The sequence below is a fragment of the Cavia porcellus genome, unplaced genomic scaffold, assembly GCF_034190915.1.
Source record: "Cavia porcellus strain 051 isolate PalLab524CR breed Dunkin Hartley unplaced genomic scaffold, mCavPor4.1 scaffold_14, whole genome shotgun sequence".
Classification (NCBI taxonomy): domain Eukaryota; kingdom Metazoa; phylum Chordata; class Mammalia; order Rodentia; family Caviidae; genus Cavia; species Cavia porcellus.
The window spans coordinates 49,244,598-49,272,036 of NW_026947497.1; the positions used below are offsets into that span (position 1 = coordinate 49,244,598).

Consider the following 27,439-nt stretch of genomic DNA (forward strand, 5'->3'; position numbering starts at 1 on the left):
CTTAAAAATTTCTATCATCATCACTGAAGAAAAAAGAAGTCAAGAAGATGGAAATGCCTTCTCACACCCTTGGAAGATGCCCATGCCATCCTGCTGTCCCTGCTTTCTGGGAGTTCCCCTCCTATTGGAGCTGTCTTTAAGCAGAACTTGGACTTAAAGGAGGGAAGGGTACTTGAGATCCACACCAGCATAACTGCTTTTATTTCCTCTGCTAAACGTCAGAATGAGTTAATTCTAAATACTCTATAGAGATGAGGCTATTCATTTCATTCTTAAGAGTGGTGTGAGAAGTTTGCCTGCAGAGACTCTTGTCTTGAGAACTTGCAGAGATTCAGGGTGGCTTCTCTTAGCAGAAAAAAAGCCAGTTGGGAAGCAGTACAGAACCTCTGAGGGTGACTCTTCAGATTTGATGATGCTTTAATGTACTCAGTCAGTTAAAATCAGTTTGGAAAACAACAGCTTATATTAGCAGTTACATTTTCAAAAATATATTGAGAGGCATCCTTGTTTGTCTGTTATTTAACCAAAAAGAAACAAGTAAACACACAGAGACTGCTTTAATTCAGTGCCTTGTGCTGGTGAATGGATTCTGGCAGTATTCTAATTAAGTACTTTTTCTGCATGCAATAAATGGGAACTATAATCACTCAAGGAGGTTCATCAATACTAAAATAACTTGCAGTATTTGGCATTCTACAAAAAAAGTTAATACAACCTCTGCCTCACATTTCTCCTGTATCATTTTGGAGCTAAGCAAAAGTAAATAGCTAAAGAAAAAAGTAACAGAGCAGGCTGGGGTGAGATACCCAGGAAGATTCTAACAATCACTCGGATGCATTTTCAGTTTGAGTTCCCAAGAGCTCCAAATGGTTCTCATCTGGTCATCTCATGGAACTTAGTCAGATCTTCACTGATAAACAGCCAGTACTGGTGAGTACTAAGGTGCTTTATCATTGTACAAGGTTGTGAGTAGAAAAACGTAACAGAGCAGAAGAGTATGGAGCTCTCATTGATCTAGACAAAGACGCACCCAGAATAGTGCTTAGAAACGATTGATGATTATGAACAGACCAAACAATGATTTCAGCCACTTTTCACAAGGGATACTTTTAAGTTAGACTGTGGAACCTGAAAGGTAGAGGTATCTAATGATACAGTAACAATTCGTTTGACTTGTGTGCCACTGTTTTAGGAAAATCTATTTTCAAATTTAGCTTCACTTATTCTGTGGGAGAAGACAGACATTTAAAAAAATTAACAATTTTTAAGAAGTAAGGAGGAAGAAAGTTTATAAACATGCAGTTTTGGGCCCTGTAAATCTTATTGTGTATTGCAATTTTAATTATTTCACAGTCTTTCTTAGGCTCACATGTTTGGGGCAATCAGTTGCATATTTAAGGATAATTACTGCAATAGTGTTCTACTCTTCCTGCTCATTATATGAACTGTGCAATTAATTACTTTTTATTATTTTGACTTCTCAGTATTAGGGAGGATGTTATCTTAAGGTTCTTGAGTCTTAATACAATTTATTTACCTTAAAATATTATGGTCAGAAAATTCCTTTCTTAACGTTATCTACAAAGAAATTAAAAAATAAATAGTGAATGCCAAACTCAGAAGACTCAACTTCCAAATTAAAGCATAGATTGTTTTTCAGAGTGTCCAGTTTCAGTTGAGTCATGTGAGATTTGGAGACTCACTGCTTTCCAGATAAACACTGGGTCTGGAATGTCTGCCTCCTAATACATGATCACAAAAGTAGCTGATAATTTTCCTTTGCAGACTGCTGGGAGATGTGAAAGAAAGAACTGTTTATTTCAGGAATGGGAAAATACCAAGAAGTGAACATCTGCATGGGAAATCTGCTCGGGACTGCCCCTGAAGTGGGCTTCAGAACTCTCAAATTGGGGATCAGTGTCCTGTTGTTTGCATAGAGGTCTCTGATCTCTGATCATTTTTTTCTTTATTGTTGATAAGTAATGTTTTCTAGTGGGGCTCAGTTGTCTGTGGGGTGTGTGTGTATGTGTGTGTGTGTGTGTGCATTCCCCTTAAGAAGTCTTTGTGTTATATTTATCACTGCTGTTATACTTTTTAGCAAAGAGATAGATTGAATTAAAAAACAACTTAAGCGCAGAGGAATTGAACTAAATGCCTTGTTTTCTCAATGTGGCCCTGCAGTTACTACTGTCTGGGGTTGGATGTAGATGTCACATCTTGGTAACTTTTGTAGTTATCAAAAACATGGAAACATGGAAATGTTTTCCAAAACCTCCCTTGAGATAATATATGTTAAGTAGTTATCAGTGTCAACTAGCAGGGGCAATCCTTTCCTTAGTGTGGGTCTAGACAGGGATTGATGGAAAGATCAAATCTTGATGTGTTTTCAGAGAGCGGTAAAGAAACTTCCAGAAGGGTGGAGAATATAAAAAGGACAAAGTCCTTTTATAGTTCATACTATGCATAAAGTACTCAATATAAAACTCCATGTTACCCATATTGAGAGAGGACCCATCTGCGTCACAAACAGAGATATTATTTAAATTATTACCACACAGTGAGCAAATTATGCCAAAGTTTAAAATCAGACATGCTTTAATTATTTAGGGCCCATAAAGTGTCAAGGATCCTATTAGTCTGTGGAAGCACAAAGATCAGTTAGACACAGGGCTGCTTCGTAGGCAGTCTGTCCAGCGGAAAGTCACCACTTTCTGATTTCAGAGCTTTGGCTCTGTTAGTGAAATGGAACTGGAAGAATGATCTGTAGCAGAGGAAATACAGGTAGGACAATATTTGAATGCAAGCTCAATAATTTTGTATTGCTCCATTTTTCGCTGGCAAGACATTTCTGTTTTTGATTCAAGGAGTAACATTTAAATTGATTGACTAATGATAATTTGTGTCATATTTTTTGGTGAATTCTGTCTCATCATATTTCATCTTCCATGTTTTGATTACATCTTACTTTACCAAACCATTTTATGGTAACTGCTGAAATGACTGAATCAGACTGGATTTAGCTCACATCTTCCTAATGTTTTATCTTTTATTCTAAAGACGTAAATCACAGACACCACTCTGTGCATCCCCCCACCCAGGCACCCATTTTTGAATTTCCTAAATATTTGTCAAGTACTCCATGACCAAGACCTGAGGGATCCACTGAGACATGGAATGTAAGCTTCTAATTGAAAAATCAACTGACTGGTCTGGTTGCCTTAATTATGTGTGCCATGAAAGGCAAATGCAGTCTCTTTGGAGACAGCATGTTATGGGGATCTGGTGATGACATTTGTCCCAAGATTAGAAGAGTGATTAGATTTAACTAAGCAAAAGTATTTGCAACACAGATGGGAGGATCCCCAAAGCCAGGCTCTCAGAAGAGGAAACAAGTTCCACCTTACTCTTTTTGAGCTTCCTAGAAACTTAATGATTGCCTAAGTCATTCAGATTTTCTTAAATAAAACATAAGATAGTATGATGGTTCCCCTCACTTACAGATTGGACATCCCTAGAATATTGGAATTTATAGCCTACATATCCCAGTACTGCTGCATATCGTATGCACTCAACTGATACTTGAGTTGGTATACGAACAGTTTTTGCAAGATTTGAAATTGTTAAGGAGGGGTAGAGAATTTTTGAAAAACTAAATTATTTTATGAGATATATTACTTAATCTCTTAAATTTTATAGCTGAAAAACATTTATTTATGCTTATTTGAAAGCCATTTAAAATTTGTCATCAGCAATTTTTATTTACATTAAAGGAAAACAGTGTTGAAAGTGAAATATTTTTGTGAAAAGCATTTAGAAAGGTATGTAGATACTATATCATTGTTATGCAATGTAGAAATTATTAATTCGAGATGTTCAGAAACATGGACAATCCCTCTTTGGAGTATGTATTGTTTTTCAGTTGAAAATGAAGCGCATAGATGCTATTTGTTAATTGAGTATATTTATCTCAATTTATACTACTTTTAAAAGACAACAGATTATTTTACTTTGGAATTGTACTTTTTTCTCTTAATTGTGTGTGTGTGTGTGTGTGTGTGTGTGTGTGTGTGTGTGTGTGAGTGTGGCTTTTTGAGACAAGGTTTCACTATTCAGTCCAAGCTGGCCTTGGGCTCACTTTGTAGCCCAGGCTGATCTCCGAACTTGCAGTGATCCTCCTGCCTCAGGCTCCCAACTGCTGGGATTACAGGTGTGCACCACCACGCCTGGCTCTATTTAACAGTATTTCAACAGATAAAAAGAAACTATTAACAAGAGAAAAATAAATTTCATAGCTTCTTATCTCACCAGGTAATAAAAAAACATGTAATTATAGATAATAAGCACTTATTAGTCCAAACACCTTACAAGAAATTCTGCATTAAGAAGAAGGGACACCTATTACAAACTCCTACTTAATAAAATAATTAAGCAGAGAGGATAAGAAGAAATCCTGGTGGACAAGACTCTCACTGATGTAACCAATGACTAATAATTTTAATAACTTCCTTAATCTTTCCTGCTTTATAGTACAAGGAGCCCAAACCAGTGACCTTCCTCAATCCTCTGTGATTCGCCTTTCTCATCTGTAAAATCAGGGTGTCACACAGCATCTTTTCCAGGATGTGTTGGGAGGTTGGGACAGGATAAATACCCTGAAGTCTAGAACATGTCTGATACTTGGTGTGCACTGCATGCACGCTAGCTAATATTGATTAGGACGCATTCAGTGGTTGCTCAGTAGAGAGACTATCCAATAACTTTTTTCTACAAAGGCAACATCTTTTCCTAAGGAAAATGCTATTCAGGTGTTTTGTAAGAATAGAAAGAGCCAATTTACTTGTGTGAGTTTTCTTTAAGGAGAATCTTGGAGGAAGTCACTTTCCCCACGTCTTCGTTTGTGAATTATTAAAGTACTGTGAGCAGATGAGTAGGGGTGCATCCTCTTTTATTAAGTTTGTTCAGGAAACGGGAGACACTTTATCAGCGCAGTTAGGTGACTCTGTTGTCTTGGTTGTGGCTTTTGCATTTGATTCTGTTAGTTTCAACTCCTATTTTTTCCTGGGGAGCAGCTCCTTCTCAGCGTAAGTCATCTTTCCCTGTGTTCCTGGTCTGTTAGCTTCTCTTCTGCCTCAGACTAATTGGTCCCCCAGCATGTTACTGATCATAGGAAATGATTTTTTAATTGTTTCTTTCACTTTCTGTGCTGAATCACTTTTGAGGTAGATTTTTTCTCCCCTCTGATTGGTCAGGATCAAAATCACCTTTTGCTTATGCTACATTGCTTTTTCTCTCCTGGTCTTCCTATATTTAGTCTTCTCTTTACCTGTTTGACTTGAGAGACTTTCTGTTCCTGGCAAGAGGATGGAGTTTCTTTAGATGACTCCCACGCTCAGGAATGAGGGTCACATCTCTCAGGGTTGTGCCTGGAGTCAAGGTAGAAGCTTTAAACTCAGCCATGTTCCCAGTGAAATGAAGTTTGGAGAGCTTTAACCCCTGTGCTGCTGATTCTGTTCTCTGCCCCAAAAGAAGGTGCCAGAAACCTGCAGCTCCAGGGGAGTCACTGGACACACCCCATTCATGGCACCGGCAGTGCCTGCCATTTCCCCTCCTTTCTTTTTGCATTCATCTGTTATTTTGGCTTTGTTTTCTGAGAATCATAATTGATACCTAAATGGTCATGTGCAAGTGAGGGTTGTAACAGTACCATGGCATTTTAATTAAGATTAACAAAATAAATACTTATTTAGTCTTCTCTAAACCCAGTGTCTGACCAGGAAGCATCTGAGCAAGATATTACATATCTTCGTTCTTTATTTCAGGCAGTTGGCCTTTCTTGTTTCTTGAGCTAAATCATAGGCTGCTCGTTTGCTTATTTATTTTATTTCTAATGCAGTGTCTTTGTCACTTGTGCAAATGCTGGTCAGGAACTGCCAACTGGCTTGGTAGTAAGAGGTTTCAGTTTGGACGTTTGTCATTTCCAGGATCCATCTCAGGAACCACCTGGTCACTTCTGTTCAGGTTGCAGAGCCTGAAGCTCAGTACACGATTAGGCATTCAAAAAAAAAAAAAAAAAAAAAAAAAAGCTTGGCAGATTCTATCATATATTCAGTTCTTTGAAAACATTTTATGGTGTATATTTCCTTTCCTTATTTATTATGCCTAAATCTGTTGTTTATGTAATACACAGCTCTATTTTATCTCAGCCATCATATTTCATAAGCTTTCATACTTTGTTACATATCGGAAATAATGAGACTAGGTTTCTATCCTTTGAACTACTTTGCATAGAAGGTTGATTTTTGTTCAGAATTGATATTTGTGATCTTTTTGGTAAATAAGGCCTATCACTTATATATTACTTACATATGTTATTTCGTCAAATGTTATTAACTGCATAATATATCTACAGTATATATATATATATATACTTTATACTTTATATATACTTTATATATATACTTTATATATACTATATATATATATATATATATATATATGGGAATTAAAACAATGAACATATTGATCTTGTTTTCATCTTCATAGACATTAAAATCTTCATCTTAAAACTTAAAATATAGTGCATTACAGACTGTCTTAACAATTACCAAAATCATATCAATTTGTGCTGTTACTCACTAAATGTTTTTTATGATGCTGAGAACCTTTTTTTTTTTTTCTTTAAAAATTGTAAAAGAAAGGGATGGGAATCATCTACAGAAACAAAATATTATTTGAATATATTTGCTATCCATAAAACAAATTACTAGCTCTTACATAACACATGAATTCACATACTACTGGAAATCATGAGAATCTCTAATGGTATAATTATCCACTTTCAGAAACAATGGTGCAGAACAACTGTGAGGAGCTGAGAGCAGCAGGGTTTGGCTGTCCTGACCCCCGGGAAGACGGGCAGCTTTCACAGCCTGTTCTTTCTGCATGTGGACACTGAGGATTTAGCTCAGTGGCATAAGTGCCTGCCTGGCAAGCACGAAGTCATGAGTTCGGCTCTGGCACACACACACACACACACACACACACACAAAACAACCTTGAGTACTTTCTGCGTGCGGTGCTGGTGAGATGGGTGAGCATAGGGAGTTGGAAAGCTCTGGCTTGAAAAGTGGAGTTTGTAATTAAATAGTAAACCTTTCATGCATTATTAAATCTCTATTCATTTATCATTATATATGTGGACTTTGTTTCAGTGTAAGAATTTGAACAGACACCACAGGTCAAAATGAATTTTAAACTTCACGGCAGTTCTAAAATAGCTGTGTACTTTTTTAAGTGGTTGTTTTGCACAAAAGCTCTTCTTCCCAAGGCTCCAGGAAGGTGAGAGTCTGTCTGGCAGATTAACATGGGATGTGGAACAGAATGTTTCGGAACCTGTGTCCTGTGCTTTTAAGTAATTCCTGTGTAGTTCAGGAGGTGAAACCAAAACACACCAGTCTGTTAGAGAATAGGGAAGCCTATAAGCTTTGGCAGCGAAGTAGGTCTTCACATGGGATGGGAGCACTGTGTGCAGGGGCCAAGGACTCCATGGCAGGGTGGCCCTGTGAAGTCTATTAGTCAGTGAGGTGGCCCAACCAGACTGCGCCAACACGGGATGACACACGTGCTAGAAACAGCCTGTCTTCAGGCAGTGTTTTGGATTTAGAGATAGAGTCTTGTTTGCATTTCTCTATGCCATGGATCCACTGCTCTGGTTCCCCCAAAGTTCACACCTGTGCCATAAATTGTCTAACCTTTGAGCTTCTCCACCTGGGTGTGTGCATATGTGTACCGGTGTCCACATGCACCTTTCAGCATATCTTATTAGCATATGTAAAATGGCAATCACGGTCCCTGGGCCCAGCGTGGCTGTTGCTGTTTAGTCTGGGCGGACAAAACTATGACTATTAATCCTTAGCTCTGAGTTACAACTGTCTGGGCCTTTATTAAGAAATTTATCTTTGTAGCCTAAAGTTAGGTGTGTTTGTTGTTTAATAGATTAGGCTTAACTCCTCAATATTTTTACAAAATTTGCTCTTAAGTTATTGGAAGTTTAAAAAGGGTGTAGATTTATTGCAAAAATTCAAGAGGTGGCATTCAGAAGCACGTAACAATAGCACAGGATTAGAAGTGTGACATTAGTACATCTTTAGGTTATGTGTTAGCTTTCTCCATATGGAACAGGAGTGGGAGTCTAGCGTTTGTTTACATGTAATGAGCCACTGTACAAACTCCTAAAGCACTCATACACTACAGCATTATTAAATCTAGAATGTGATATTTAGAATAGTTTTTATTAAGGCTCAAGCCTTATGCAATGAGTTCAGCCCTGGCACACACACACACACACACACACACAACCTTGGGTACTTTCTGTGTGCGGTGCTGGTGAGATGGGTGAGCCCACACGGGATAAGTGTAAGAATTTGAACAGACACCACAGGTCAAAATTAAGTACATTTTCCTTTGTAAATCATTTTGTGGTACCTATATTATTAAGTTCAGTAATATGCATTTTAAATTCTCTTATACTTCACCCATATCTAAAAACACAATATTTACATACTGCGCAAAAATGATTGAAGACTTTAAAATGCAGTAGTAACAGATGGGTGTCTTACACATAGCCTGTTTCCTATGGTAAAGATCTTCATTCATTTCATTTTTACGATATCTGCAGTCAATCTGTGAATCACAAAATCATAGTAACACATTAACTTTTTAGTTAGCCTCACTAGTTTTCTAAGATTATTGTGTTATAGTTGATACACTGTGTCAGCTTGAGCAGTTTAGAAGAGACTCTGCAAGGAGCCAGGGTTCCTACTTTGTAAACATCCTCATCTTGTGCAAGAGGAGGGCAAGGAGATTTTGTGAGTGCCACACCTGCCCTGTGGCCTATTTACAATCTAAGGGAGAAGAGGCCTGCTTTCCTCCTTTTGCTGTGGCTGCTACCTTGAAGTGTTGCCCTGGTGCCATGTCACCCTGCCTTGGAGCTAGCAGATTATGGACTGAAACCTCCACAAACTGTGGGCTAAATAAACCTTCCCTTCCTTCATTTTGGATGTCAGGTATTTTGTCCCAGCAATAAGAAAAATGAAGCCAAGACAATTAGTTTGTTTTCTTGACACCCAGTTTTCTCCAGGAAAATATTTTCATACTCATACTCTGAAGGCTTTTCCTGTGCTCGTCCCCTGGGAAGCCGCTGCCGGCATTGGCCTCACCTTGGAGAGGGTGCAGCTGCTACCACAGACCAAGCAGCCCATCTGAGGGAAGGGTAAGCCTGTGGATGGCCTCTCTCTTCCTGCGTTGTTTCTGCCCCAGCCTCTGCACAGGTAGCAGCCCCTGCATTGAGCACTGACCTGACGGTGCAGACTCTAGGATTTTCCACCCACATTAACATTAGGTGCAAAGAATCACTGGACAATCAATATTTTCTTACTAGCTTTTTACCCTTATGTTTCTGTATTGAAACTTCCTAACCGTTTGACAAAGTATGGAATCAAAATGATATGCAAGAGACATAAGAATTATATTAAAGTTAGGTTAAACTCTGGAAAAATATGTGGGCATGTCCCGATGAGAGTCCTTTAGTTCCCCTTAGGAAATGGCTCGATGTTGAAAGAGTTCTTAATCTTCATGGTGTTAACGGATGGACTACTGAAGACTGAGCATCATTGTGAAACACTGTCACTCTGTATTTCGTCAAAAATATGTTTGGAGTAAAAAAATACCATGAAAGCAATTTTATCATATCCATTTATTTGTAAGGGGATGATAGAGCTCATTGAAATAGATGATAGAGCAGAGATGATACCTTGTTGGAGCAGATTAGAGAGAAGAGTTAATTTCACAGAAACAGGAGGCCCAAAAGGAAACCTTTTTAGAAGACAATAACATGTCACGTGCTCACCTGCTCGTTCAAGACTTAAAAATGTTTTCTTTAACAACCTGAGGGCTTGGGGCTGGAGATTTAGCTCAGCCGCATAAGCGCCTGCCTTGCAAATGTGCAGTCATGAGTTCAATCCCTGGTTCCAATAAAAATGAAAAAAACAAAAAACAAACAAACAAAAAAACAACCTCAGGCTTGTGGCTTTATAATGCTCAGTAATACTGTTTATCTCAAGACAGTTGAAGCTTTATTTCTAATCATATTCCTTTGGGTGAGATACATGGACAAGAGGGTAGGAGGAAGGAAGAGGAAAATCCTACAAAGGTAAAATTAGAGCTAAAAAAGACATTAAAGTGTAGCGTGTCTGTGCAAAGATATGAAGAGGAGGAGAAATCTGTGGAGATGTGAATAGGAAAGTCAATTATTTTTGTGAAATAGACTTTCTTAACTTATTGTTAGTATGTGTTGTGATCTCATTTGATTTTGGTCTCTTCCTCATGGATGGGAAGATTACAGAATTTATAAATTGGTTAAGACAAAGTCTGTTTGTATAGGTATAGTTAGGCCGTATTGTTAGATAAATATGAATGTACTAATTGAACTGGTATGTGTTGCATAGCACCTGTGGCAGGGTATACCGCTGATAGCTGGGGACATAGCGATAAATAAGACAAACTCCCCGCTTTCAGGGAATTTACCACCTGCCACCTATGTCAGGTAAGACAGTTTCAGAGTTTTAAGTACTAAGGAAAAACAATGTGATTCATGAAGACCTCTGTGGAGAAGCTGACAAAAGATACCATCCACAGCCACTGTATAATTACTGCCCTGTAAAAGCAGTTATTTAAGGTCTTTGTGCAAACAATTAAAATTTCATAGTGCCAGAGAACTGATAAAGCTTGTGACTGTGACTTAAATAGGATAAGATCGTTTAAATCAGGGGCGAGACCACCAGAATTTAGAAAATGTTCCCATCCCCGGCTGATGAGGGAGGTGGCAGTGGGACCTTCTCTCCAACCAGTCTGTTTCTGTTCTGTGCTCTCCGATAGGCTTTGGGTAGCGGTGCCAACACTGGCCTTGGTGTTTCCCAGCTGCCCGTGTGCTGCCCTGGCTCACTGGTCCTCATGGGCAGCGTTGTGCTTGACCACGTTTGTCTCCCGTAGCTGTCTTCAGTTATCTAAGTATTAACGGAAGGAAAAGCACATAGGCCATGCTAACAAACTGAAGGCTAATCTTGTGCCTCCTGGTGGGAGGTTTAGTGGTACCCTAGGGAAGGTCTTCCTGAGGTTGTAAAGCAAATGTCATGACAGTGAACTTCCCATAGTTTCCTGGAACTTGAACAGCAAGGCTGCACTGGTGCAGAGAGGGGCTGTGGCATAGTCCCTGGGTGCGAACCTCAGTCCCACAAAAAGAAAGGTGAAAAGAAGAGAAGGAACAGGGAGGCACAGAGGAGGGGAGGAGGGGGAGTGAGAGAGGAGGAAAGGAGAAGAGAGGGCGAGGTAAGCAAGACATCAGTCCCTGCTATAATTAACAGTACGTATTTGTGTATGGGAAAATACGCATGGGCCCGAGGTTGACTCGTGTGTTGTAGCGCTGTGCTGTCTGAGACAGGTGGACAGAAGGCCTGAACTTCACGGCAAGTGATGAGAATAATCACTGTCCACACGGGAGAAGAAATGATGTACAATTGAAATCATAAAGACATGGGTATTTTGTGTTTTAATAAATACATGTTTTAAAACATTATGAAGTGAAATATAAAACACCTTCCCGACATCACGCAAGGTATGTGTATTTTTTAAGTTGGACAAAGAAAGCTCACAGGTGATTAATATTAAAATGAACCTTTTATGTATGACAAAAATATTGTGGAGACATAAAGAATAAAATTCAAACCAGAGCTAGCTATACTGTAAACTTGGTTCTCTTGAGAATTTAGCTTAAGAACAGACATGAATAGGCAATAAGGAGCGATAAGTTACTTCCTAAATTGACTCTTTCAGTACAAGATTATTCATTCATTACCCGAGGGCAGACATACATCCAGTGTGTTGTTGCCTGAAGAAGACAGAACTATGAGGTTGAAGCTCTGGAAACCTGACCAAAGGAAGAAGGAGATGAGTGGATGAGCAAGCTGAGGAAATCCTGCTTGCAGATTGCACAAAAAAAGCCTGTTTGCAGAAAAACAACAAGTACATATCGGGCATTAACCACATGTGCCTGACCACGATTGACTTCAACTTTATCCCAGCCCAGTTAAATTGGCAATACTGTCATAAATAAAAGTTAAAGTAGAAAAAGAGGTGATTGTTTTGAGGCTTACTGGCAGAGGAACAAGCCATTCCCTGAATAGAAATTAGAAAATAAAGCCAAGGAGGAAATGGGGCTCATCCATTTGGTAATGAGCTTAGAAGAGGGTGCCTTACAGTGGAGCAGGTGGTTGATTCGCTTGGAAATGTAGCTTTGTGTCTTGAGAGATCTGAGCTACCACTAGGTGTTTTAAAAGCATGTGCTTATGAACCGGTTAATTTAAATCCGAGATACATTTGAGATCACCAAGGATTCGAGGTGATAGAAAAATGGCTAATGACAGAATCTTGAAGAAAAAACAATTCCGATTCAAGAGTGCTCAGTTCCATGGTCTACATGAAGTAGGAAATGGTGCCTTACCACGGCGTGGAACAAAGGATTAAAAGACGAATTCGTAGCTGACTTATTGTCCCATTGGTAGCTGGTGGTTCGTTGATAGAAAACAATTTTAAAATTAGTTTCTGGAAATGTCTGCGTTGCTTACCATTTCAATTGTACTAAAAAGGTGTCAATTTCAGAAGTTTGTAAACAAATCTTTCCATCGAAACACAGGAGTACAATTGAATTGCCTTATATTCTCAATAGAAATATTTCTTGATAACAAACCCTTGAAATTTGTCTGAAAAATTAATTTCTGGAGAGGATGCTTTGCTGGGGATTGAATTCATGGCCTTGAGTGTGCTAAGGGCGCTCCGTAACCCTAACCTATGTCCATACCCAAAATGATTTTTAAATAATGGCTGTAAACTATTCTCAGATTCTAAATCATTCGTTGGAGGGAGGTATATTTCCCTGGCAGTGTGTTAAATACTTTTATACAGTTGCATTAGAAGTATATGAAATAGTGTCATTATTTATAAGTAAAAAACATAGTATACTGTGTGTGTGTGTGTGTGTGTGTGTGTGTGTGTGTGTGCATCTGTGTATTTGTGTTAGAACATTTACCTAGTATGTGGGAAGTCAAGAGTTTGATCTGGCCACTGCAATGTAAACAAGTAAATATATGAAACCAGTCAAACAGAGAAACCCCTCAGCTCTTTCTAGGTGAAGTGGAAACCCTGTGTTTTGGTTTTGCTTTGCAATGGCAGTGCAGTTGTTAGAGCAAGCGGGCTCTACCTGGAACGTCTGGTTAATAGATTTGGGTGCTGCATGAATGCTCGAAAGCAATAAGCGATTGTGTGTGAACCCGGGAAGATAAAGTTAGATGTATAATTTTCTGGTTTGGGTGTCCCTGCCTTTCATCACATGCTGAAGACTTTCCCAAGACTTTGGCTTAAAAGGATCAAAAACTAGCTTTTGTTTTCAAATACTCGCTTCAGCGGCTAAACATGTTTGAGGAATTTTGAAGGCTAGTTTTATAATGAGAGCAATTACAAAGAACAGAGGATTATAGACATTATTGAGTGAATCATGTAAAGTTTGTTTTTGTCTCACCAGTTTCCTACACCCTGGTATTCATCTGTCTCGGGCATCTTGCTCCACGTTCTTTCCCATAATGGTGCTACTGTGTTATCCTGGCATTGCACTCAGTCCAAAGCAGTGCTGAGCATTATCTTTTGTACCCCACATCTGGAACAGCAAAGTGAAAGCACCAGGCTGTCTCAGACATGTTTGGAACTGAGAATGATGGAAGGAAAGGAACGGTGATGAGAAGAGTCACATTCCTCACTTACTAGCACAGACACGGTTCCCCAGTGTTGCTGAGAGAGGGGGTCTTGATTTTAGCACGAATACTTGCCTGTTGATTTCAGAAAGCGCAGAATTGTTTCTTTCCTGAACATGAGTCCTGCTAGGTGAAACACAGCAATCGTTAGAAGTAGTTTTATTTTATAGATCACAAAGATGACAGTAAAGGAATCCCAAAGGTGAATTCAGGATTTCACCTCATCCAAATAGACATCTGCTGTCTTTTCATATATAATATGACACATTTGATAATTTTTAAGCACACAAAAATTAAGCAATGATTAAAAAACAATGTTTGCCTATAATCTTGGCTCTCTGAGGCAGAGAGATGATGAGTTCGATCCCAGCCTGGTCCACCTAGTGACTTCATGTGAGGCCGTTTCAGAATGACAATGGAGATCAGTTTTGCAGTGCAGCACTATCAGCAGTTATGGTGTAACTCCGTGACATAACTCACACCCAAGTGGACTGTAGAATGTTATCGTGTACCCACAGAATGGAGACTGAGACATAGAAATTGCAGGAAAGTGTTTGGCTATGCCGTGTTGAACACTGTCTTTGGATTCAAACCCGCTGGGTCAGGGCTGGCCCGAATAAAGCTGCTTCCTGGGGAAGAGGACTCGGTGGACCTCCCTTTGCAGGAAACTCCAGCAGCAGCCTTGGAGCTTAGTGGGAAGGCCCTGGGTTCAGGCTCTAGTCCTGAAATAAATACATAAGTAAATGCTTTCAGGATGCAGCGATAGAAAGTCCAGACCTCAACTTGTCAGTCATCTCTGCTTCTGCCAAATTGTGCTCAGGAATATGATTGCAGGCAGAATCTTCTTAGGCTGGTCAGCCAGCCCACAGGTGCTTCTTTTTAAATGTAGGTTACGTGTGCGGCACAGAGCTGGCTTTGGTTGCACCGTGACAATAATTTCATCAGTATTCAGTTCAGTTTTGAACGTTCTTTCATTCCTTCTTTGTGTCTTCAAGAGACACTTGTGTGTTCTCGTATTAGCTTTCAGGAAATTATTATTTTACTGCTTTTGTATGTTCTTACCTGCAATCTTACATTATCAGCGCCTTCCTGCTTGAATTTAACCTCAAGTCTGCAGTCCTCAAAGGAGCATTTCCATGCACCTCTGTTCTGTCATATTTCTGCGAATCCGTTGAATCCCTACAGAATACTGCACTCTAGCTTTTTTGAATTCCTTCCTAAAAACCTGCTGGATGTCTTGTCTTAAACTGAAAAAAAGTAAATCAAAATCAGGTTTTACCACCATCAAATGACTTTCCAACCTCAAAGTCCTTTTATCAATAGAAAGAAGAAACTAGTATTTCTCCTAGTGACTAGTAGTTAATAACTAGCAGTGATTAAGAAGCTAGTAAATCTGAGACTCACAGCAGAGCCAAACAACCCTGACATGTGACTTTCAGCTCACCATTCACAGCTTTGAAAATACTTTCTCAGGGACAAGAGGTTAGAGGATAATAATTTTAACCTCATGAGATTATTCAGAGTATTCCCCAGCATATGAGAAACTCTGGCCAGAAGCTAGCAATTCTGAGTAGACAAAGAATAGTATTATTTACATGTATGCACCAAGTAATATTACCAAATAATGCTCTTTCCATTGTGTTACCAGATAATGCTCTTTTTTAAAATTTTTTTTCTATGCCAGCCAAGACCTTCTCCTGTAAGATTACAGGAGACCATGAATAAAAAACTCATTTGACTGACTCAGATTTTTGACAAGTTTTATATGTCTTCTCAATCCATTAGACTCCCATAGTATAAAATTGAAGTTACAGACCACCTAAATTAGGGTTTGAGGTCACCCAAAGACTCAATTTTACTATCTCCATCTACTGGCAGGGAGGAACTATACCCAAGCATGTGGACTGGCATAGAAAACAGGAGAAAGAACATTTAAAAGGTAAGCCAAATGTATGTTTTTATTTATGCTACGCTTTTAAACTTTTATTATCATACACTCTTGTACTCTCACATAATTCAGGTTGATATTCCACAGCATTTTACAGCAAGAGAATTTGATTGGGTGGTGTGATATTCTTACCTGATTCTTCAGTGTGGACAGGTGGGAGCAGGAAGGTCTTCCTTCCACTGTAGTGATCTTCTGTGTCTCAGCACTTCTAAATTTCTTCCTCTGGTCATCTGAATGCCCTCACACTCTCTTTATAGTCTAATAGTCTCCATCTTGCAGGACGCTTGTTGCAATTCTTGTATTTTCATTTCTGTCCATTCTTTAGCATGTTGAAAAGAACTTTACCTAGTGAATAATTTTGACTGTTATGATTTAGAAAAAACAAGCACATGGATCTTGTGAAGGTATAATTTAGCTACCGAATGTGTTATAGATTTCACTTAATAGGAAGTACTGAATAAAACTTTCTTGTTAATTGACAAATAAGTCTTAAGGCATATTGATATCAGTGTTTTGGTTTGGTTTGGTTTGGTTTGGTTTTGGTTTGTTTAATTTCATGTTTTTCTTCTCTGTCACAATTCCTTTGAAATTGTATTGGTTTACTTTTAAGGAGATTGCAGTCTTGTGCTCAAATTTTGCAGCGTGATAACTGCTATAAATAAAATACATTGACAGTTTTTGTGGTTGTGTAGCAATAGATCTTTAAGTAATTTGTGTATTTTAAAAGATTAGCGTCGTTCTGTTTAGAGCTAAGTTGTGCATATCTTCCTTTACAGAGCCCTATCTTAACTTGTGAGTCAGAGTAACAGCCCATTTGTCTGGACAATTAGTGCTATTTCGGTTGTGGCAATTGGGTTAAGTATAATTTGTACATTTCATCTGGCACTTTTCTCTTGTCTTCTCTTTTCACCCCAGCATTTGCTTGTTATCTTGGTTCATTTCTTGGGGCACTGTCACATTTCTTCCAAATGAAAATTGAGTGAATTTATAAACCACATGGGTTCAGTTTTTATCTTCAAAATGATTTCTCAGGGCAAGAATTTTCAGGCAAATCCTGTGCTCAGACAGCTCCAAGGAGGCTGTGAGTGCAGTGAGCCGTTTGTGGGCCAGGATTAGACTCCTGTACACAGTTCCATGTCCTGAAGAGGGAATCTCAAGTCATGTGGCATCTGACAGTGTCCAGTGTGAAAGCCCTCTTCAAAGTCTTCCCTGGGGTCAGAAGACAGGGAAGAAGGTGCTTTCCAAGAACACTAGAAGAACCAATAACACTAGGGCTTGGAGAAGAGCCTCCATTCAGGAGTGGGTGAAGCCCCTACTGTGAGGGGAGTCTATTCTAGTTGACTCTATTGCTTTTTCTGTTTCAGCTCCTATTTTTAGTTTTTTTGTTCCTTGATTTTTGACTGAATTTGAAAATTATCATATAGCCAGCTTTTGCTGAAGAACTTTGCCAATGGATGTATTCAGGCCAGTTCTTGAATGAAAGACACTGAAAGTCTTCATGTTTGTGCTTATTCACTTTTTACTATAGACTGTTTTACCTAGGTGATACAGTAATGTAACCTGGGATAGAACAGCCTTGCACAATTAGGGTATTCTCAGCATTATTAACAGTCTTTCATTTTTTGTGAAGATAACATGTAAGTGCCACAATTTTCAAACAAATTCTACAAATTTTATTACTTATGGTTTTCAGCTCTTTTAAACGCCTCAGGCTTATTTATTTCAATTTTCCATCAACTTAAAGTAAGAATTGCAAAGGGTAGAGTTAGGGGTAGTGGTTTCCACCAGAGCAGAACAATTAAATTGATCAACAGATTTATTTAAACTTAGCCTGTGAGGATCAGTCATGTTCTGATTTAATTGCTGTTTATTTATTTCTGCTATCATTATGTGCAATTATTGCTGAAACCAAAACAGTAATCTCTGCAACTTGCTACAAACACAATTTAAAAATCTCAAATGTTACTTATGGGAATGTAAACACTATGTATCTCTTAAGGACAGCACTTCGTAACATACACAACCTGAGATGTTTCTTTGCTAGCTTTCAGGAGAAAGTCACAGACTCTATGGATGCATGCTGTGCATTAAGGGCAGACAGGAAGCACTGAAGCCAATTTTCAGCATGGATATTTTATGCTAAATAAATTAGGGCTAATAAATATCCTTCTATGTTACTGTTTCTTAGGACTTGTTTTACCTCGTGCAGAGCTTTAACCTTTCAAAAGAGATTGTGGGACTTTGAAATATTTGATAAAGGCATAAACCAATGGACTTGAGTTTATCTAGGAATGAGTAAGTTTTTATTGACTATCATGTTAGTATTTTCATTGATACATTTTAAACATCTTCCTGCCAGAATGCCACGTATTACCTAGGCATTTCAAGCCCTCAGATAAATAGGTAGCAACTTCCAATTTTTGAAATTGCTCCTAACCTCAACCTGAATTTTGTCAATTATGTGTCGAAGAGGTTAACTGGTAGATCCTCCATCACAGGTGTTCTTTCTGGAAAATGTTTGCTCTTAAGTAGATTTGTCTTCATTGGCAGTGCGATATGAATTTGTATTTCATTATAATATATTTGACATGTATGCATTTTATTGCTTGAAGTAGTTCAGAATTCCTGATAATGTATCAAAACTTTCTGCATTGAGTAATAGCTTTTGATGAGCTGACATCTTCATCTTCTAGGTAAATGTTTGCTATATTGTATGAATTATTCTTTATCTATCTCTTTTACATATTCAAGTTTCTAGCTTCTTTGTAGTGTGTGAGATAAGCACAGCTTAACAGAATAAGTTACACTATTACCTAAACATGTTTAACTATATCACTGTCTGTATTTGTGTGTGTGTGGGTGTGTTGCTAACTTGTGAATGTAAAGGCTTTAAAGAGAGTCTGTTAATATATATGTATATTCATTCGATGCTATAATAGGTATGATGCTTATTGATGGTTTGTCTTCATAGTTGAGCCTTTACTGTAGTTTCTTACTCATTTATTGTTTTGGTGAGTACTTAGAATCAAATTCATGACATTGAGCTTGCCAGGCAAGTGCTTATGCCGCTGAGCTGTATTCCCAGCCCTGAAGACTTCAATTTATAATGTGAAGCAAAAATAAGTTATTTTTATTGCCCAAAGGCTAAAGTACTGTGTTGTCAAATCTTTACCCTTTTTGAATCACACACTTCAGTCAAAGAAAGAGGTGTGGATCTTTGTCGCTGGGCCTCGTGGTTCCTTGAGCTGGGAACCGCGGAAGGGTGAGAGGCGGCACTAGTGACAGTAGCCACTCTGGAGTGACAAGTGCTTCGGTGTAGCCAGGGTCCCACAGGCTTGCTGACCACAGGGAGCCTGTGGCTGCGGCTGGAGCTAGCTCAGGTCCATTTCTCTGTACTCCGACTCTCGTAGATTCTGTATGCTGCACCTCACTGGGCTGGGTCCCACTGTGAAGATTAACCAGCCACTCTGGTACCAGACTTCACCCCAAATGGATGCCTCTCAAATGTTGGGAATAAAAGGGCCCTTGGTTTGCTCTGATTGGCCCATTGTAGTAATCCAGGTGATGGAGGCTGGATTGGAGTTTTGAGATCTTTGGACAGACTCAGCCCTGACTTCCGGGTCAGTAGGTCAGTAGTGCTCCCCAGGATGATCAGATAACAGAAGCGCTGAGCACTCCCTGCCCCAGGCACCCAGGAGCTGGGGGGCAGCTCCCTAAACACTCCTCTCCCTGTGATGCTTGGGTGAAAGAGGGAGGAACACTAAGCACGCCTGTGCTTTCCGCTGGAATCCTGACAAGTCCAGCCACTATCTGAAAGACAGCGTGGGGCAATGGTCAGGTTCTAGGCCGAGGCTCCTTTCCCTTCCCACTTAGACAGCTTGCACAAGGGAGTCGGATGGTTTAAACCGATGGCTCAAACCCACTGTATGTGCTTAATGCGCTTTGCCTCGTGCAACTGGACGCTTCCACGGTGATCGGTTCTGTACTGCACGTCTGGTCCAGTTCTGATCCTGATTAGCAAGTTTTCTTGTTCATTCTCTTCGCGTTGTATCAGTGACATGTTTCTCATTTACTTCCAGGTGGCTTTGTAATTTACTTTAAACAAATATCATATCAGTTAATGATCTCCTCTGTAAGAAAACTCAGCGAAGTGACTTGCCTAAAGTAACCTATTTTACTGTCATAACTTTTACTAATTCATAACTTGAGCCTTGATAGTTATAGCTGTGGCATTCTCAGAGTATGGTAAAGTTATAGCACATGATTTATTTTTAGAAATATGGAGGCATACTGAGAAAAAAGCAAATCTCTAAATCAGTACTCTTTGACCTCTTACATTGATTTTATATGTGTGTGTGTGTGTATATATACCCATATACATATGTAATCATATGTATATAATCCTGTGTGTGTGTAGACTGAACAAATTAACTTTATGTAAGACAACAATTTAATGTGAACTAAGATTTTTGCCTAATCTTGTAAAGTGTTTTGAAACTTAGGAGTAAGGAATGAAATTTGAAAATGATGTAAATTGTCTTCTGTCCTCATAGGATAGCAACTTTATATATACTTTCAGTGTAAAGTAGATAGTTACACGTGCTGGGCACAGATCTAGACTCTGGTTATGGATGTTCAATAAATATCATTTGCTTTCTGGAAATTATAATGTGGTAGGAGGAAAAGAAAAAAAAAAAACGGTGAACACATTCATATGATTAAAATATGCAGTCCCGAAGGAATGTCTGATGGGAATCAAGTCATGTTCCAAAAAGAGGGCCTTTGACCTGAGTATTTTAGTTGAATGTTGATTTATTAGGATACCTGCTCCAGAGCTGATTTGGTTACAGACCCAGAAATGGTCACCTTAGGAGGAGAGGACTTTGTTTAGTGTCTGGTGTCTAAAGCCACTGGCGGGTACCTGATGCATGACAGGCTCTCGGTAAATAACTTTCAAGCTTTCATTCGCTTGAGGAATATAGTGACCGACAACCTCGTGGGATTAGATGCCTGGGGACTTCCACGGACATATCTTAGATAATTTTTATCAGTTTTGTAGTTTACTTTGTATCCTTCTTCTATGTCCCTTTAGTGACTATTTGTCTATTTGCAGTTTGAGGTAGATAATGCTAATTTTACTGATTTTCTTTTGTCTTAGTATTTCTCTAAATATAGGAGAAATGGTAGATTAAGCTTACAGTGGAACAAAAACTAGTCTGAGCTTTCTGTCCAGTGTACGTGTTACCCTTCTTTCGTATTTATATTCAGAATTTAAAATCACAAGCCTGTTGGTCTGGTGTTTCCATGCAGATTCAGGTTCTAACGATGTATTTATCAGTGTTGTGGAGCTGGAATGTATCTTTTCTCTATGAAATTGAATAAAGCTGGGATGAAATTACTCTGGCTTTTTAAGGCAAAATTTTACTAAATCATGTTGTCATGATATCTATATGTATATTTGCATATAGCTCTGTGTGCATGTATTATATGCCATAAGGTATTAACTGTTGTTAAAATGAAATGTCTTAATTAACTCTATAAACAACCTAGCAAGATTAATATAAAAAGGATTATCATTGGCAAATAAAACAGTGAACAAAATGCAAATAAGACCAGTGATTACAGTTGTTTATCAAACAAAGATTAGAGGTAGATGTTTCTTAAGAAACACCTTTTTATGGGACAGGGAGGTAGCTCAGTGGCACAGTGCCTGCCCAGCAAGCATGAGGCCCTGATTTGACTTCTGGTACCAGACGAAACAAAAACAAACAAACAAAACATTGAGCACCTTTTTACATGATTCAAAAATAGCGTATCTGGCAGTGAAGACCTTCAACATCTCTTGGGGTATCTGTGGAGGCCACGAGCTCTGAAAGACAGATTCCTGCAGTGTTTGTGAATCAAAGAAGCATGATTCTCTACAACTCCCAGTGTAAGCCAGAGTTGGAGGTCTCTTTCTCTTTTGCCTGATTTTCATCCTTACAGTTCATTTCTGGAAAAGTCAACTTAAAATATTAGTTTAAAGACGAGGTTGATTTATCTTTCTTCATGAGTTGCATGTTATTTAGAAACTTCAGTTTTAGTGTTACCTTTATTAATGTAACATTGCAAACTATCAAAATTTTTATTGCTCTTTATTACTCTCTTGTACTGTATGCTTTCATCCATAATAAATAAATCTTTTAAAGTACTCAGAGTATGTAATAAGTGCCAGATATTATGGAATTGTGTGGGTTTTATTGCTAAACTGGTTTAAAGCATTCAGAGATATATTATATCTATAAAATTGAGTTGTATATGTATACATAATAATTTTACAAGATCTATAATACTGGTACTCATTCTTTTTTCTATTTTTGCTTCATTTTAGTTTTCAGTACTTTTACCTTAAGAAGGGTGGTCAGGTATTTTGACCTTATGTGTGGTTTTTAAAATTTAGTATTTACAAAGATTTCCTCTTTCCTTATCTCATATGTGCAAAATGTGCTCTTATCTCAGGATACATCGTGAAAAAGACTATGTCTTTTAGTAGTTCAATGATTGGACTACAAAGCTAAATTTTATTTCATCAGCAGTCTGAGTAAATCATTCCTTGGTTATAGGAAGACAGTTTTATTAAAATACAAAATCCTGTGTATTTATTTCATCCTTAAAATACTGTTAAAGTTATAGATTTGAAAAGATGGTTGTTGAATAGCAAAACTGTTAGGTGTAGTGTTAATCTGGTAGCATTCAGTGTTTGTGGCCTACTTGGTTTCTCCCAGTTTCTCCCTGTCTTCCTTCCTTCCTCCCTCTCTATCTCCCTATTTCTTTCCTTCTTTTGATTATAGGCTCAGTTGCTTGAAATTCAGGTAAAACTGACAGTCATCTGAAAATCCTGTGGGCCTGGTGGAAAGCCTCATCATCGCATAAGGGATGAATGTGGGGGGGCAGCAATTTAAGTTAAACATGTTTTTTACAATTCCTTTACCACAAGTAGAACATAGATTGTTAGTTTCTAAAGTGTATTTAATTATAGTCTAATGAAGTTAGAAATTATATAGAAAAAGAATGTAAAGACAAATTTATGTATATGTATTTTAGCTATCAGCTTGTTTGACTGAAGATACAAAAGTAGAATTCAGATCATTTAGTAGCCATTCGGTTTTCCAGGTAGTGTATGTAAAAGCAGACACTGCCGTATCTGTGAGGAGTGCCTTGGCTATGAGGTGTTTGTTTGAGAGGCAGTGGACAGATATTAAATTTTAATAACTACTTAGAAAAGTCATTAAAATATTAGATGCCAAAATATAAGCCACTTCCTTGTATAAATACCACCAAAATATATAGGTCATTGGCAGAAAAACAGTGAGTATACAGAGATAGTTCATTTAAAAATACTTAAAAATAGTTTATAAATTTTATTTTAATAATTAATGTTCATGATTCTCTTGACTTTAAGAGTATGTAAGACTTACACCAAAGTTAAATGCTGGGCATCTTGCTATGACCTCATTTCATGTGTTCAGGGTGCAGTTAGTTAAGGCTGTCAAAAATTTGTACAAAATATATTAAAAATCAAATAAAAGACAGTTTAAGGGTTTTCTTATTGGAATGTAAAAGGCACAATGGATTTTCATGGTTTAAAGACTATCTTAGTCTGTGGGCTTCTTAGTGAAAATAACTGCTAGGTGGGTTTTGTAAAAATAAAATACTATTTTGCCAGATAAATTCTGGAAAAAGATGGTATCGGGATTGTATTGCATAACACTTGTTTGGGGCAAAATGTGAACAGCAGAGCATTATGCCGAAGTGACTTTTGGAACGTGTGGTCCCAACGTGTCTCTGTGTCTGTGTTTCTGCTGTAGGAGTGCAGAACCCCCAGCATGAAAGAGTTATCACCGTGGCCACCAATGGCAGCATTCACAGTCCGAGGTTTCCTCACGCTTACCCGCGCAACACGGTCCTGGTGTGGCGATTAGTGGCCGTGGAGGAAAACGTGTGGATACAACTGACATTTGATGAGCGTTTTGGGCTGGAGGACCCGGAAGATGACATATGCAAGTAAGTGAGCCACTCGGATCCCAGCAAACGGAGGCCCTTGGGGCATCCCAGGGGCTTCCGAGACGTTATCTTAAGTAGCATCTTCTCAGATGGTCTAAGAACATATGATCTTAAGTTCCATTCTATGTAAATTCTTTATTTAAAAGCAGAAGACATACAAACACACATATTCATTATTGCCCATCTTCTGGAATCATTGAAGGTTTTGCTGAAATTGCATGTAAGCTAAAATCATTCAAAGTACAGAGAATTTAAAGCCATATATGGGAATACAGTCATAACCAAAACTTTAAGTTATTCTTTGTGCTATTTTTTTATTTGAGTTTCCCAACAGCCAAATCAAAACACTATCATCTATTAAAAGGAAAAGCAAAAGCTGATAAGTATCTATGACTATATATTATCTAGATACACATATTGATACACATGCATGGGAATAAAATATTTGAATATTTTATCTCAAAGCAGAAATATAGTTTGGGAGCAAAATTTCAAATTCAGGCCATCATCATGTCACGTCAGGTAGGAATTTCCTTAATTTTTTGGCAGCATCCGTGAACCGAAATCACCCATGTGAAGGAGCACCCACTGCATGTCACACAAATATTACTGTTCTAATCCTCCGTGAGTGCAGTTCTCTAATTTGGGTGATGTTCTTGGAGATTTTTCACTTCAGTGGCATTTGTGTATCAAGAAAATATTTTACTTGAATTTTATTGCAGGATTATTTATTTTATCTTTGATGTGCAAATTAAAAGAGAATCTTCATTTTATCGTATATTACAGATGACTATTTAATGCAGATGAAATAAATTGCCCTTACAGTCATCAAAGTTTTTATTTTTCACATTCACTTCTCTCACATTTTTTTTCCTTTTGTGATTATGCATTTCATTTATTTTGCCCTTACCTCGCTTGTTTTAGAACTTATAAATTATGAGCTAGCTTATTTAATTTAGAGTCCATTACTCAAGCCCAGCATGGTAGTGCACGAGCATAACCCCAGCTTTTTGAAAGGCTAAGGCAGGCGTATGTTACGCTTGAGCCCAGCCTTTGAAACTTAAAGTGCTGTGGAGACCCTGTCTCAAAATTAACAACACAAAAAATAATAAGAATAAAAAGAGTTGGGAAGATAACTCACAACGACTAACAATACTATGTTTTTAAAATTAGTTTATATTGATGTCCCTTTGGTCAGCAGTGTCCATCTAGCTGGATGGCCCTCTCAGTTCCCTGTCATATTATCTAAGCCTCAACTCCTTTTCTTCCCCTTGGGGAAAAACCTCAGGTAATTTGCCTTTAAATATATTCTCCTAGTTTAAGCTGTAAAGGTCTTTATAAACCATGGCAATTATTATCCCAAGACCTTTCAGTGTTCAAGGGCTTATTGAAAACTACAGTGAATGTTAATTTAAAAACATATACATATATTAAAAGACCAGTAAGCTCCCTAAAGTACTCACCCCACTTTAAACACTAGGATCAAAAAACAGAGTGACTGCGGCTGCCTAGTGCCATGCAAAAGTCAGGCAGGTTCACAGAAACTCTGTCCTGTGTCCTCACTGGCCTCATTCACCAGGGATGGCATTGTGCCTGCTGTGCTCATTCACAAAGCCACTCTGGCCATGACAGGGAAACAGACTGAATTAATTCAGGAGACCGAGTCTGCCGCAGCAGGGCTGTTGCCACACTCACGAGAGGGAACTGGCACTAGTGCTCCGGGCAGTGGCGGGAAAGATGGACAAGCGAGTTAGAGAGAGGGGAGGGATTTCCAGGGGTTAACGCACATACTGTTTTCAACCACACCTCATGTAGATCATGTTGAGGCAAATTATCATCACGGTAATGAAGGCTTCTATCTGTGAGGGCAATTTCTCCGTCCTTTATGATCTCTTTTATGGCCATACAATTTGAAATGTTTTTCATCAAAATACTATAAATCTGTTATCTAATGTATCTCTGTATGTCTTATAGATTATTTCTAAACTTTTTTTGAAAACTATATTTTCTAACTATATATTGTTGATGTACAGAGGTATAAACCATTTTTGTATTAATCTTTTTATCTGGCAAATTTGTTAAGCTCCTTTATCGATTCTCATAGTTCTGGGAATTATTTTGGATTTATGCAAAAAATATTATTGTGAAATAAAATTTTTCTCCTCCATTCTATTCTTTATTTTTTCTATTATGAAGCTATTGATTGTGTTTGCACTTTCTTTGTCTTCTTTGTGATCTTAGAGAATCTGCCATTTTTAAACTAACATAGAGTAACTTTGGATTTACAGAATGGGGCAGAGTGCGGCATGCCTCCTCGTACCTGTAAGCTGGGGTCCTCTGTGTCGGGGTCTTACACGGGAATGGCCACTTGCACAACTAATAGAGGAACATCCCTCCTCTCTTCTTCTTATGGCCTCCTTTCCATACCAGCCCTGTTCCACTTTCCGTCCAGTCCCTTTCTGACCCACGAGACACAGCCTGCGTCCACTCTTGGCATCTATGATGGTTCTTCTCTTTCTCGCGCTTCCTGCTTCAGAGATGCGAAGATTAGTAGTGACAGTTCAGTATGGTTTTCCTCCTGTCCTTCTCTTCTGCGCAGACATTAGCTAATGCGCATATGTCCCAAACTGCCACCTAGCTTAGCTTCATTAGTCTTTTGCTTCGTTGATACGTTGTTTTTGTTTTATGATGCCCAAGCCTAATGTAGCAATCTAATAACACTAGTTACTGTTCACTGCCTTCTTCACTTGCTGTTCTGTGTGCATGTGTGTCAGGAGGTGTGTCTGGTGTGTGACATCTTTCTGTTTTCTCTGTAGAGAGCATTGTGACTATTTGGGTCCTGTCCTGTTACTTACTCTGTAAATTCCATCTGTATTTAATTTTCTGTTTGCTGAGTTTCTTTTTCTTACATTCATTTCATTTATCTTCCTATTCATCTTTCTTTTCTACTAGTTTGAAAAAGAAAGTGCACATGATCTTATGTCATACAGGTGCTAGTGAGAAATGCATGCTTTACAGCATCAGAAGCTGCTGAATGTTGCCCAATGGGCAATAGCGGAAGGAGAGAGGTGGGTAAGCGAGTGTGGTGCTGGGGGATGAAGGGAAAATCAAGTGGACCTGCGTCACATGCGTGTACCAGTTCCCCACAGTGAATGCAAACATTGTGTATTACAAGCATATAACAATAAAATATTTTTTAATAAAACAAGAAAACTATCCTGGGACAGGGCAGTCCCTGTGAATGCAAACCAACTCTAAGGTTCCATGAGTGCAAACTGCTGTTGATTGTGGACGTGGAAGGACATGATCGTCGGTGGCTTAGAAATCAGTGGACCTCTGGGGCTGGGGCTAGAGAAGGTGGCATTTACCATGGTCAGGACCAGAGTGACTTCGCCCAAGCTGGAATGTGTGTGGTTTATCTTAAGTTGATATCAAAGGCTTCCGTGCATTCCTGGCTGTGGCAGAGACCGGTTTTAAAGCCCCACGTACCACTCTGATGGTTTGTGTATTTATAGCACCCTGGGAAAGGAAACGGTGAAAGCCCACCAGGGTACTTGGGGCCAAAGGTGGTGGTCATGACCCAAGGCGG

At 38.6% G+C, this 27,439-nt stretch overlaps 1 protein-coding gene across 2 annotated transcripts in view; it reads left to right on the forward strand.

Annotated features, from left to right (window-relative positions):
- Positions 1-27,439, forward strand: part of Pdgfc (platelet derived growth factor C) — a 196,147-nt gene that overhangs the window by 88,613 nt on the left and 80,095 nt on the right. For both annotated transcript variants that reach the window (XM_063260879.1, XM_063260880.1), the window contains exon 2: positions 23,655-23,850. In XM_063260879.1, the coding sequence (XP_063116949.1) occupies positions 23,655-23,850 (196 nt within the window). The remainder of the gene's footprint in view (positions 1-23,654; positions 23,851-27,439) is intronic.